Source organism: Dendrobates tinctorius, unplaced genomic scaffold (assembly GCF_039654945.1).
Source record: "Dendrobates tinctorius isolate UK_male_01 unplaced genomic scaffold, ASM3965494v1 ptg000164l, whole genome shotgun sequence".
Lineage (NCBI taxonomy): Eukaryota > Metazoa > Chordata > Amphibia > Anura > Dendrobatidae > Dendrobates > Dendrobates tinctorius.
The window spans coordinates 9262846-9276197 of NW_027361831.1; the positions used below are offsets into that span (position 1 = coordinate 9262846).

Sequence of the window (13352 nt, forward strand, 5' to 3'; positions counted from 1 at the left end):
TATATATGTATGTGTGTGTTGGCATGCCTCTTTCCCTGGTTTAATGGCATCACGCCATCTCATTATTTACATTATGTTTTTGATACTAAGGAATTCAGATTACTGCACAATCGCTCCTGTAATGGGGAGCACTAATACCTTCTCTTCTTTTCTGGTCAGAACTCATAGTAGCTCAAATGGTCCATCAAAAATGAGAGCAACTATGGTATAGTGTTGTAGTTCTTTCACTGACCATACGTTCTTATTGGAAATGTAACATTTTTTTTGTGTGCAATGTCTCCTTTTTTACTAGTTCATTCTGTATGATGTGTTTGATGATTATAGTGAGATCAGCCTTCCTCACTTATGAGTGCAACTCTGTGGTAGTCTTTAACTCCTTCATGACCTCTGATGTACCCATTCGTAATGGTCAAATAGGGGTTCCTGACCTTTGACGAATGTGTATGTTATGCCGATCGTGCATGACACAGAAGCTGTGCCCAAGTGAACGCCCTCGGGAGCCCTGGTGACGTGACAGCTGAGATCTGGCCAGGAGTGGTGCCAGCACCGCTTTTTGCTGTTTAATCTCTTAAATGCGGCAGTAGATTACAGCATTTGGGAGGCTAGGAGACGGAGGGGTCTCCCTCTCCCATATAATCGGCACCCCTGCAACATAATCGCAAGGGCCCGATCATTGACATAGCCTCCGGAGGTCATCATTGAGACCTATAGCAAGCCTGATAGCCCATAACAGGAACACGGTCTAAGAGGCTTCTGTCATTGTAATACTGGAAGGTATAATGCAATGTATTATACCAACAATAAGAGTAATAAAGGCTAAAGGCCCATAGAGTAAAAAAAATATACATATATACCAATAAATAGGTATATTTATGTCTAAACAAAAAAATCACACTTTTGGTATCGCCGCGTCCAGAATGACCCGACGTATAAAACTGTCACATTGGTGAACATCTTCAGTGAACACAGTAAAAAAATTAAAAACATTGCAAAAAACTATGCTTTTTCATTAGACTGCCGAACAAACAGTAGAATAAAACACTATCAAAACATTGAATATAAATAACAATGGTATAGCTAAAAACTGTCTTGTCCTACAAAAAATAAGCCACCATAGAGCTCAGTCAGTGGAGAAATAAAAAAGCTATAGCTCTTAGAATATAGCAATGCAAAAACAATTATTTTTTTTATAAATTAATTTTTAGTGTGTGACAGCAGCCAAACATAAAAACCCAATATAAATCTGTATAGCAATCTATAATTTGAGGATATCAAAAAACCTTTGGAGGAATATATACATAATTAACAAATTGGGTAGAACCCCAAATAGGCCCTTAGTAGAAGACTTGAAAATTTAACTTTTAATTTTCAACTAAAATGTGACCAGAAGGGTATAAAATTCAGTCCCTAATCTGCCGAAATTATTTTGATAATTAAATTAACATAGTGCTGCTCTGTATTAGTGTAGTGTATAGCACCTGGGATGCTAACACATATCTTGTAGAATAGGACGATAATTTTTAGCACAAATGTCCCCCAACATGTTTCACCGTGTTAGCGGCGTCATCAAGGAATGGGATATAGGCTTGAATGGCAGCCCTCCTGTCATGATCCAGGTTGGATCTGACAGATTAAATGTTCAAGTAACCTTTTTTTTTTCCTTTAGCTGTGCTAAAGGTAGTTTTCCCCCCGGTGACCATTAGGGTCATTGCACTCTGGTTCCTTTGGTTTAGTGCACGTGATTATGTAACAGGTGTGATTGCTTTATAAGAGAGTGTCAGGTGTGTCAATCACTGTTGGTGATTAGTCCTCAGTTAGAAGCAAGCCTGGGTGAAGGATGGAGCTGAAGGAGAGTCCCGAGCAGCTCAGTGAGAGTCCTGGAGTGGCAGCTATGGTGTCTGCGAGGAGGGCTGGCATGGCTTGGTGGAGTTGCAGCTATGGTGTCAGCAAGGAGTTCTTGCATGGCTTGGTGGAGTGGCAGCTATGGTGCAGAGCTGCACTCATGATGCTGGACTCGGTTGCTGGAAAGCTGGACTCATATGCTGGACTCTGTTTCTGGACAGCTGCACACAGTTGGTGGACTCTGTTTGCTCCAAGGCTGCACTATGGTGTTGGATCCGGTCGGAGGAAAAGATACACGCAGGTGGTGGGCTCTGTTGCTGGGAGCTTAAGCAACAGAGCAAAGCTAAGTGGTGTTTCCCTGTTTTGTCTCTTTTCCTTATGTGTGTTTTAGTGCAGGGGTGGGATTAGTTTTCGCACCGTCCACTTCACTAGTGAGGGTTTAGGTGCAGGGCGAGCTAGGGATATTAGGTATCCTGATCGGCGCCCGGTGCGGAACTGGCCTAGGGATCGTTAGGAGTGTAGAGACACTGACTCAGGGGAGTGCAGGAGGTCTCCACTTCCCCGTTCCCTATCGCAGGGCCACCATTGTTATTGTTACCCAGGTTTTCTCTTTTATTGTTTAAATTCGCCTTACTGGAGGCGGGGTTTCCAGATATACGTGTATTTCCGAAATTCGCCTGTTGGAGGCGGCGTATCCAGCTGCATGCTTTATTATTTAAATTCGCCCAGCTGGAGGCTGTGTATTCAAGGTTAAGCGTGTCATCTAAATCCGCCCTGCTGGAGGCGCTGTGTCCAGCCGCGCGTGACCATGACACCTCCATAATCCTCAATACAGTATAATACACTCCCCATACTCCTTAATAAAGAAAAATGAATCCACATAGTCTTCCATACAGCATAATGCTCCCTCCTTACTCCTACCATATATTATAATGAACTCCCTATAGTCCTCCATACAGTGTAATGAACTTTCTCTAGTCCATGCAGTATAATGCACTCTCCATAGACCATATAGTATAATGCACTCTCCATAATCCATACAGTATAATGCACTCCTCATAATCCTCCATATAGTAACTTGCATTCCCCATAGTTCTCCATATACTAAGATGCACCCTACATAGTCCTCCATACAGTAAAATATACCTGCATAGTGTTCCATACAGTAGAGTGCTCCCCATAGTTCTCCATATGGTATAATGCACCCCCAGAGCTCTATATAGTATAATGCACTCCTCATAGTCCTCCATATAGTATAATGAGCTCCCCATAGTCCACTATGTAGTGTAATGCACACCATAGTCCTTCATACAATATAATGTACTTTCCATAGCCCTCCATACAGTATAATGCATCCTGCAATAGTCCTCCATACAGTTTAATGCATGTCCCATAGTCCATACAGTATAATGCACTCCCCATAGTCCTCCATATAGGATAATGTGCTTTCTATAGTTCTAGATATAGTATAATGTACTCCCCATAGTCCTCCATACAGTATAATACACTCCCCATACACTTCCATACAGAAAAATGCACACTCCATAGTCTTCCATACAGTATAATGCACCCCCAGAGTTTTTTTATATAGTATAATGCACATTATTGCACTCATTTTTATATAGTATAATGTACATTATTACAGTCCTCAGTGCAGTATATAGCACTTCCAATAATCTATATAGGATAATTCTCTCCCCATAGTCCTCCATATAGTAAAATGCACTCCCCACAGTCATCCATATTGTACAAGGCACCCCTATACTTCTCCAAACAATATAATGCACCCTCCATAGTTCTCCATACTGTAAAATTCACCCCCCAGAGTTCTTTATATCATATAATAATGCGCTCCCCATAGTCCTCTATATAGTATGTTTCCTGTAGTCTTCCATACAGTATAATGTACTCCATATAGTCATCCATGTTGTATAATGCCCCCATTATTCTCTATACAGCATAATACATCCCCCATAGTCCTCCATACAGTATAATGCGCTTCCCATTGCTCATTCAGTATAGTCCACCTCCCATAGTCCTCTATATAGTTTAATGCGCTCCAAATAGTCGTCTTTGAAGTACCTCCAGAGTTCTTTAAATTGAATAATGCACTCATAGTCCTCCATATAGCATAATGCGCTTTTTCCATACAGTATAATGCACCTCCAGAGTTCTTTATATACTATAATGCACTCCCCATAGTGTTTTATATAGTATAATGTAAAATGTAACAGTGACCACTCTCTGCTCAGTCTTCCTGACCTTTTGACACTGTTGACCATCGCCTCCTTCTCTCTAGGCTCCAGTCACTAGGCATTAAGGACACTGCTCTCTCCTGGTTCTCTTCCTATCTCTCTGACTGCTCCTTCAATGTTTTGTTCGCTTGCTCGACGTCATCTCCTCTTCCTCTCACTGTTGGGGTACCTCAGAGCTCAGTCCTTGGCCCCCTTCTCTTCTCTCTCTACATGGCCCCAATTGGACAGACCAACAGCAGATTTGGCTTTCAGTACCATCTTTATGCTGATGACACACAACTATACACGTCATCCCCCAACCTTACCCCCGCTGTACTACAGAACGCCAGTGAATGTCTGTCCACAGTCTCCAACATCATGTCTGCTCTCTATCTGAAACTCAGCCTCACAAAAATGAACTTCTTCTGCTCTCGCTGTGTACTAACCTCCATAAATCTGACATTTCCCTCTCCGTGTGTGGCACCATAATAACACCCCAGCAGCAGGTGCGCTGTTTGGGTGTTATATTTGACACCAATCTCTCCTTCTCATCCCATATACAATCTCTTGCCGCTTACACCTAAAGAACATCTCTTCAATCCTCCCTTTTCTCACCATGGAAACAACAGAAACCCTCACTGTCCCATTGATCCACTCCCGCCAGGACTACTGCAACGCTCTATTAATTGGCCTCCCCATTACTCGACTTTCCCCCTCCAGTCAATACTTAATGCAGCAGCCAGGGTCATCCATCTGGCTAATCGGTACTCGGACGCGTCTGCTCTTCGCCAGTCCTTACATTATCTGACCATTCATTATAGGATCCAATTCAAGGTACTTTTTCCTCACTCACAAAGCTCTCCACAGTGCAGCACCCCTCTACATCTCCTCCCTGATTTCTGTCTATTGGCCTAACCGACCTCTGCGCTCTGAAAACGACTATTGACTAACCTCGGCACTAATCGGTACCTCCCACTCCCGACTCCAAGACTTCTCCCATGCTGCGCCAATCCTCTGGAATGCTCTACCCCAAGAAATTAGGACTATCCACAATTTGCATAGTTTAGGCGCTCCCTCAAAACACATTTGTTCAGGGCGGCCTATCACATTCACAAATCTAATTCATTTTATGTGTAAGTGTGTGTGTAGCCCGTTCACCAGCTCCATCTATCCCTCACTCCATCAAGATGGCTGGACCATCATTGTATATACATTATTGTACCTGTACTCTGTATCTCCCCCACCTCATTGTAGATTGTAAGCTCTCACGAGGAGGGTCATCTTATTTTGCTTTAATGATTGTATTATTAGCGTTGTTACTTATGACTTGTGTTTTGAAACTGTTAAACTGTAGAGCACTGCAGAATATGTTGGCGCTATATAAGTAAAGATTAATATTATTATAATGCCCCACCATAATCCTCCATATGGTAAAATGCACTTCCCGTAGTCCTACATATAGAATAATTAACTCCTCCATAGTCCATTCAGTATAACACACTCCGCATAGTCCATAAAGTATAATGCACTCCCCATAACCCTTCATATAGTAAAATGCACTCCCCATAGTCATCCATATAGTAAAATGCACTCACCATACTCATTACAGTATAATGCACCCTCTGTAGTCCTCCATAGAGTTTAATGCACCCCATAGTCTTCCATACAGTATTAAGCCCCCCATAGTTCTGTATATAGTATAATGCAGTCCTCATAATCCTCCATATAGTTTAATGCACTTCCCATAGTCATCCATATAGTATAATGCGCTCCCCACAGTCCTCTATATAGTATAATGTATTCCCCATAGTCCTCCATACAGTAAAATTCTCGTTCAGTTTTATTTATATAGTATAATTCAATCCCTTATAGTATTCTATATAATATAATGCACTCCCCATAATCCATATAGTATAGTGCATTCACCATAATCCATACAGTATAATGCCCTCACCATAGTTCATAGAGTATAATGCACTCACCATAGTCTATACATGTCTGAAGCGCCCATACATCTCAACACAGGGGGCATCATGTGTGATGTTTTCGCGCCCGCTGCGTTGAGATGTCAGACCTTGAGGAAGAATGATAGAGAAGGAAGCATCATCTGACGCTCCCTCTTGCATCATTGCTTTCAACTGTGTCTGCATCCAGGATGCCGATACAGTTGAATTTGTGGTGACGGGCAGAGGGGTCCCAGTGCTGGCACTGGTCCCCCCTCCCTCGGCCCAGGGGCTCCATAGTAGTCACATAGCCTGCCACCATTGACGGTACTCCACTGCACATACTCTTACTTACTCCAGAGATGTTTCACCATTTGTTACTCAATGTTTACTGATTAAGACTATTGAGTTTGATCATTTCACTAGATGTGCTATTGTCTATAGTAACAGTTTTTACTGCCCAAAATACACTGATTTAACCATTTGCAGCAAACAATTTTGTGGTCCTAACAAGGGCCTATTTTTCAAATCTGACATGTCACTTTATGTGGTGATAACTTTGGCTGCTTCTTCTGATTCCAGTGATTCTGAAAAACAATTTTCTGTGACAAATTGTACTTTATGATTCTAGTAATTTTAGGTTAATATATTTTGCATTTATTTTTTAAAATACCTGAAAATTTCTTTTGTAGGTTGGCAGCTTTTTTCTAACATTCTAACATCCCATTTTATTTTTTTCCAATTTTTTTTTTTTTTTTGGGGGGGGGGAATAGAAGGATGACAAGTTTAGCAAAAGTTTTTGTATGTTCAATTCAATTTGCAAAAGCTAGTTTTTGAGTCAGGCTATGTGCCCACGATGCAATTTTTAAGCGTTTTTGCCGCGATTTTCGGAGCGAAAACGTTTAAAAATCGTGTACAGAACGCCCCCCATGCATTCCTATGGCATTCCGCACATGCTGTGCTAATGCTGCGCTTTTTTCCGCGGCGGAATCACATCGCGGAAAAAATCGCAGCATGCTCATTCTTTTGTGCGGAATCGCAAAGAATTGCCGCGATTCCGCACCCATAGGAATGCATGAGAATCGCTTACTTCCCGCATGTGGCTATGCCCACCATGCGGGAAGTTAAGCGTCTCATGTGCGGTTGGTACTCACGGTGTGGAGGAGAGGAGACTGTCCTCCAGGCCCTGGGTACCATACCCCTGTAAAAAAAAAAATAAAAAATAAGAAATCGGGGTATGTTTACCTTCCGGCGTCCCGTGCTGCATTCCCGGCCTAAGCGTTCCTAGTAATGCCTTGCGGCAAGGTCCTGTGATGACGTAGTCTCGCGTGACTCTAGCGGTCACGCGAGATCGCTATAGTAACGCGAGACCAACGTCATCACAGGTCTCGCAAGGCATTACTGGGAACGCTGAGGCCCGGGATGGCAGCGCGGGACGTCGGAAGGTAAATATACCCCGATTTTTTTATTTTTTTTATCATTTTTAACATTTTATCTTTTACTATTGATGCCGCATAGGCGACCTCAATAGTAAAAAGCTGCTCACACTTGTCAAACACTATGTTTGACGAGTGTGACCAACCTGTCAATCACTTTCCAAGTGATGCTTCAAATCGCTTGGAAAGTGCTTGAGAAAATCGCGGCAAAATCGCGAACATAATCGCGGTGAAATCACGCGGAAAAAAACGCGCGATTTCTGGGAAGGAGTCCGGTTTTTAGTGTGCGTTTTAAAACGCTACGTGGGCCCATAGCCTCACAAATCTTTTTTTAAATTACTTTGAGGGGCCTAGCTTTTAGATTGATAGAGGGCAGAAAAAGTACAAAATCAGATAGAAACGGGCCAGGATCACAACAGGATCAAATACACAAGCCGGGGGCTGAGCACAGAGGACTGAACCCGAGGAGAACAAGGCTGTATCTGGCAGCTTCCAGCAATATGCTTTGAGCTTTGGTAGTGTGTGGTGCTTCCCAGTAACCTGAAGCAGAGAGCTGATTATTCCAGCTGGACAACACACACATACTGCCAGACTGGGTAATACTACAGGTCCCAGAAACCCTATTGTTGGTGGATGGACAGAGCCTGCGCTGCCCCCAGCTTCTTGTTATAATGTCTTCTCAACATCACCATAAGTTAATTAATTTATAGGACTAGTGACTATTTTGACACCTGATTCGAGTCCTATTTTTTTGCGGGATGAGTATAAGTTTTTACCAGCAGGTGCAGTATAGTTGGCAGGGGAGAGGCCAATTTTATTTAATTTTAATAATAGTGCCAGCCTCAAGGTGGCGGCAGACTATCTCGTCTCATAGTTCTGTGTGTCCGCCCCCCCCCCCCCAATGAAGACTACGAGAAATAGATTTTACTGTAAGTAAAAAAAAAAATCAATATTTTGCCTACATAACATTTTTCGTGGCTTTATATTCCAATATTTGAGAGGCAGAATGAAGAAACAGTTGAACACCACTCTACTGGTTCATGCTATGAGTTTTTCTATTAGACTGTTAACTGTTATTGTCTTAGTAGATAATTCAGTTTTACCACATAAATTCCTATTTCTATGGATATTTTGAGTAGAAATGTTAAATATAAGTTTCAAGGATATTTTATTCAAAATAATAATTGGTTTTATCTTGGCAGATGGCTTAACTAGGAGATCAGAGGGACTGCTGACATCTTCAATTTTTAAATCAGATGACCTTGAGATCACACACGATACAATTAAAGTGAACATCATTACTTCAGATATACCATCATCCATTCACAGCAAAAATCTATCATCTGCGCCTTTGAAACAGGTCCTATCTTCTGATTCATTGCAGACTACTAATAAAAATAAAAGTCAGAAAAGAGGCATTAAAAAACAGACTTCACTTAAAGCAAAAAAGCCAATTAAACATTCAGACTATAGAAATGGCTTTCCCACCGAAACATCTTCTGTTAAGCATCAAATAATTCACACAGAGGAGAAGAGATTTTCTTGTTTGAAATGTGGGAAATATTTTAAACAGAAATCCAACCTTTTTAGGCATAAGAGAATTCATACTGGGGAGAAGCCTTTTGCATGTTCAGAATGTGGGAAATGTTTTACACAGAAATCAAATCTTAACAAACATCAAAAAACTCACACAGGGGAGAAGCCTTTTTCATGTTTAGAATGTGGGAAATGTTTTAAACATAATGGTAATCTTGATATTCACCAGAGAACTCACACAGGAGAGAAGCCATATTCATGTTCAGAATGTGGGAAATGTTTTGTACTCAAATCATACCTTGATATACACCAGAGAACTCACACAGGAGAGAAGCCTTTTTCATGTTCAGAATGTGGAAAATGTTATGGACAGAGAACACACCTTGTTACACATCAGAGGACTCACACAGGGGATAAGTCTTTTTCATGTTCAGAATGTGGAAAATGTTATGGACAGAGAACACAACTTGTTACACATCAGAGGACTCACACAGGGGATAAGCCTTTTTCATGTTCAGAATGTGGAAAATGTTATGGACAGAGATCACAACTTGTTATACATCAGAGAACTCACACAGGGGAGAAGCTGTTTTCATGTTCAGAATGTGGAAAATGTTACGGGGAGAAAGCTAATCTTATTTCACATCAGAGAACTCACACAGGAGAGAAGCCATATTCATGTTCAGAATGTGAAAAATGTTTTGTAGGCAAAAAAGGTCTTCATAATCACCAGAGAACTCACACAGGTGAGAAGCCTTTTTCTTGTTCGGAATGTGGAAAATGTTTTGCATGGAAAGCACAACTTGTTATACACCAGAGAACTCACACAGGAGAGAAGCCATATTTATGTTCAGAATGTGGGAAATGTTGGTCAGATAAATCAAGTCTTGATAAGCACCAGAGAATTCACACAAAGGAGAAACAGTGTTCATATTAAGGATGTGGGAAATGTTTTGAACTATAATGCTACTTTGTTAAACATATAAAATCCCACAAGGGGAGAAGCCATTATCATACCTGGAATGGAAAAAATAAGTACTAGAAAACATACTTTGTTAAACATCAAAAGTAACGCTGACGGGGAGAACATATATTTTATAGAGAAATTGTACAAAAACCATATAACAGGTAGTCGTATAATTAAATATCAAAACCACAGGAGGAAGAAAAGAGCCAAAGGTGTCTTAGAGATAAAAGTCAAATTTTTATTTTACAAATAATCATAGTATAAGTTATTATAACAATGCACAGATCCCAGTGAAAAAGCAGAAAAGGAAAACTATCCCTAAGTGCCGCGTTGCCTTGTAGGCAAGTAAAAAAGCATGACACATAATTGTTGTGAACCTAATGAGCCATAGCAGCAAGTATTAACCAGTAAAAGAACAACAACCATGGCGCAATGCGCACCAGGCGTTATGTAACAACAAATGGAGGCTCAATATGTAATGATACAAATTGTCCGGCTTACCAGGGAAGGACAGCGGGCACGAGTAGGAGGGTGTGATGCCCCCTGACGCGCGTTTCCTTGAGGAAGCGGCTCTTTGAGGCTGCGAAACGCGCGTTGGGGGGCATCACACCCTCCTACTCGTGCCCGCTGTCCTTTCCTGGTAAGTCGGACAATTTGTATCATTACATATTGAGCCTCCATTTGTTGTTACATAACGCCTGGTGCGCATTGTGCCATGGTTGTTGTTCTTTTACTGGTTAATACTTGCTGCTATGGCTCATTAGGTTCACAACAATTATGTGTCATGCTTTTTTACTTACCTACAAGGCAACGCGGCACTTAGGGATAGTTTCCCTTTTCTGCTTTTTCACTGGGATCTGTGCATTGTTATAATAACTTATACTATGATTATTTGTAAAATAAAAATTTGACTTTTATCTCTAAGACACCTTTGGCTCTTTTCTTCCTCCTGTGGTTTTGGTATACTTTGAGCTGGTGCATTTTCTCTTACTTGGACTGGCAAATGAGATCTAAGCTGTCCAGAATATGTTTTGGGAATTTGGTGTGTATAATTAAATATGAATGGAAAATTACTTTAGAACTTATTTTGGACTATTGGACACACTTTTAACTCGAAAAATTCTTGCTAATAAATGCCTATTATAGTCTGAAGGTAGCTTCCTGTGATGGAGCACAACGCTAAGAGAGCATCCGTCACGATCACTGCAAAAAGTATTCTCTCCTCCTGACCCACACTGATCTACGTGATCTGTGCAGAGCAGGAGAGGAAGATACCGGGATCTGCACAGAGACTGCTCATGCTGAGTGAGCAGCTGAAGAACCTGTCATCTGACTAGTTCCAGGATCTTTCACATGACCTGGAAGGAACCGCAAAATGGGCCAATGTATACAGTGTACATGTATATAAATGTGCACAGAGCTACTTGTGTATATAGTAGTTCTGCATGTGTTTGTAGTAGAGCTGTGTGTATGTAAATTTGCATATGTATTGGAGCTGTGTGTGTATGTATATAAAAGACTTCCTGGTCTTTTTTGTCCCTACTCATTCTTGGGTTTCCTCCCAGAGGCCAGGGAGTTTGAGGGTTCTGCGCAGGATCTTAGCTTTTGCCAGCATTATTCTTTTCTGGACAGAGAATTCAGATGTTTCTCCTGGTATCTGTTGTAGCCATTTTTCAAAGTTAGGGGGTCACTGCTCCAAGTGCTCCTATCACCACTGGAATTACTGTTGCCTTCACTTTCGACATCTTCTCCACCTTCTCCTTTGAGGCCCTGGTATTTCTGCAGCTTCTTATATTCCTTCTTTCTGATGTTGCTGTCACTTGGCACTGCCGCATCTATTATCATTGCTGTCTTCTGATCCTCGTCTACTATGACAATGTCTGGTTGGTTAGCCAACACCTGCTTATCCGTCTGAATCTTGGAAGTCCCACAGGATTTTAGCCCTTTCATCCTCCACCACTTTTTCTAGGGTCTCCCACCTGGTCTTAGGGGGACTTAACCCATATGCTGTGCAGATGTTCCTGTATTCAATTCCCGCTACTTGGTTGTGGCGTTCGGTATACACTGTTCCTGCTTGCATTTTGCATCCTGCCACTTTGTGTTGGACTGTTTCTGAGGTTTCTTTGCATAGTCTGTATGTGTATATACAGTATATATATATATCTATTATATAAAGCTCAAGTGTGTGTATTTGGCACAGTCACACGTCTGGACCCCGAGAGTGTCCTAAGCTATGTTGTGAGGCGAAATTTTAACCCCGCGCGTTCCAATTCACCAAACAATTTTGCCCCTATCTACATAATGGGGAAAAAGTGTGTGTGTATCAATCCCCGCCCCTCATTATGATATCATAATGGTTGCCATGGCAACGCTGATGTCATCATAGGTTGCAAGCCCCGCCACTCATGATGTCATAATGGTTGACTATGGGATGGAGGATGTGTGATGGGTATATGGGCACTGGACTATGGGATGGAGGATATGTATGATGGGTATATGGGCATGGGACTATGGGATGGCGGATATGTATGATGGGAGTATGGGCACGGGACTGTGGGATGGAGGATATGTATGATGGGTATATTGGCATGGGACTATGGGATGGAGGATGTGTGATGGGTATATGGGCACTGGACTATGGGATGGAGGATATGTATGACGGGTACATGGGCATGGGTCTATGGGATGGAGGATGTGTGATGGGTATATGGGCACTGGACTATGGGATGGAGGATATGTATGATGGGTATATGGGTACGGGACTGGGATGGCGGATATGTATGATGGGTGTATGGGCACGGGACTATGGGATGGAGGATATGTATGATGGGTATATTGGCATGGGACTATGGGATGGGGGATGTGTGATGGGTATATGGGCACTTGACTATGGGATGGTGAATATGTATGATGGGCATGGGACTATGGGATGGAGAATATGTATGATGGGTGTATGGGCACGGGACTATGGGATGGTGAATATGTATGGTGGGTATATGGGCACTCGACTATGGGATGGCGAATATGTATGATGGGTATATGGGCATGGGACTATGGGATGGAGAATATGTATGATGGGTATATGGGCATGGGACTATGGGATGAAGGATGTGTGATGGGTATATGGGTACTCAACTATGGAATGGAGGATATGTATGATGGGTATATGGGCACGGGACTATGGGATGGAGGATAATTATAATTTGCTATGGGACTATGAGATGAAGGATGTGTGATGGGTATATGGGCACTCGACTATGAGATGGCGAATATGTATGATGGGTATATGGGCATGGGATGGAGGATGTATGATGGGTATATGGGCATGGGACTATGGGATCGTGGATATGTATGATGAGTATATGGGCACGGGACCATGGGATGGAGGATAATT

At 42.0% G+C, this 13352-nt stretch overlaps 1 protein-coding gene across 2 annotated transcripts in view; it reads left to right on the top strand.

Annotated features, from left to right (window-relative positions):
* The window catches only part of LOC141052939 (uncharacterized), a 55159-nt gene extending 44993 nt beyond the window's left edge, over positions 1-10166 (top strand). For both annotated transcript variants that reach the window (XM_073550273.1, XM_073550272.1), the window contains exon 7: positions 8658-10166. In XM_073550273.1, the coding sequence (XP_073406374.1) occupies positions 8658-9928 (1271 nt within the window). In that variant the 3' untranslated portion in view covers positions 9929-10166. The remainder of the gene's footprint in view (positions 1-8657) is intronic.
* Positions 10167-13352: the final 3186 nt, after the last annotated feature.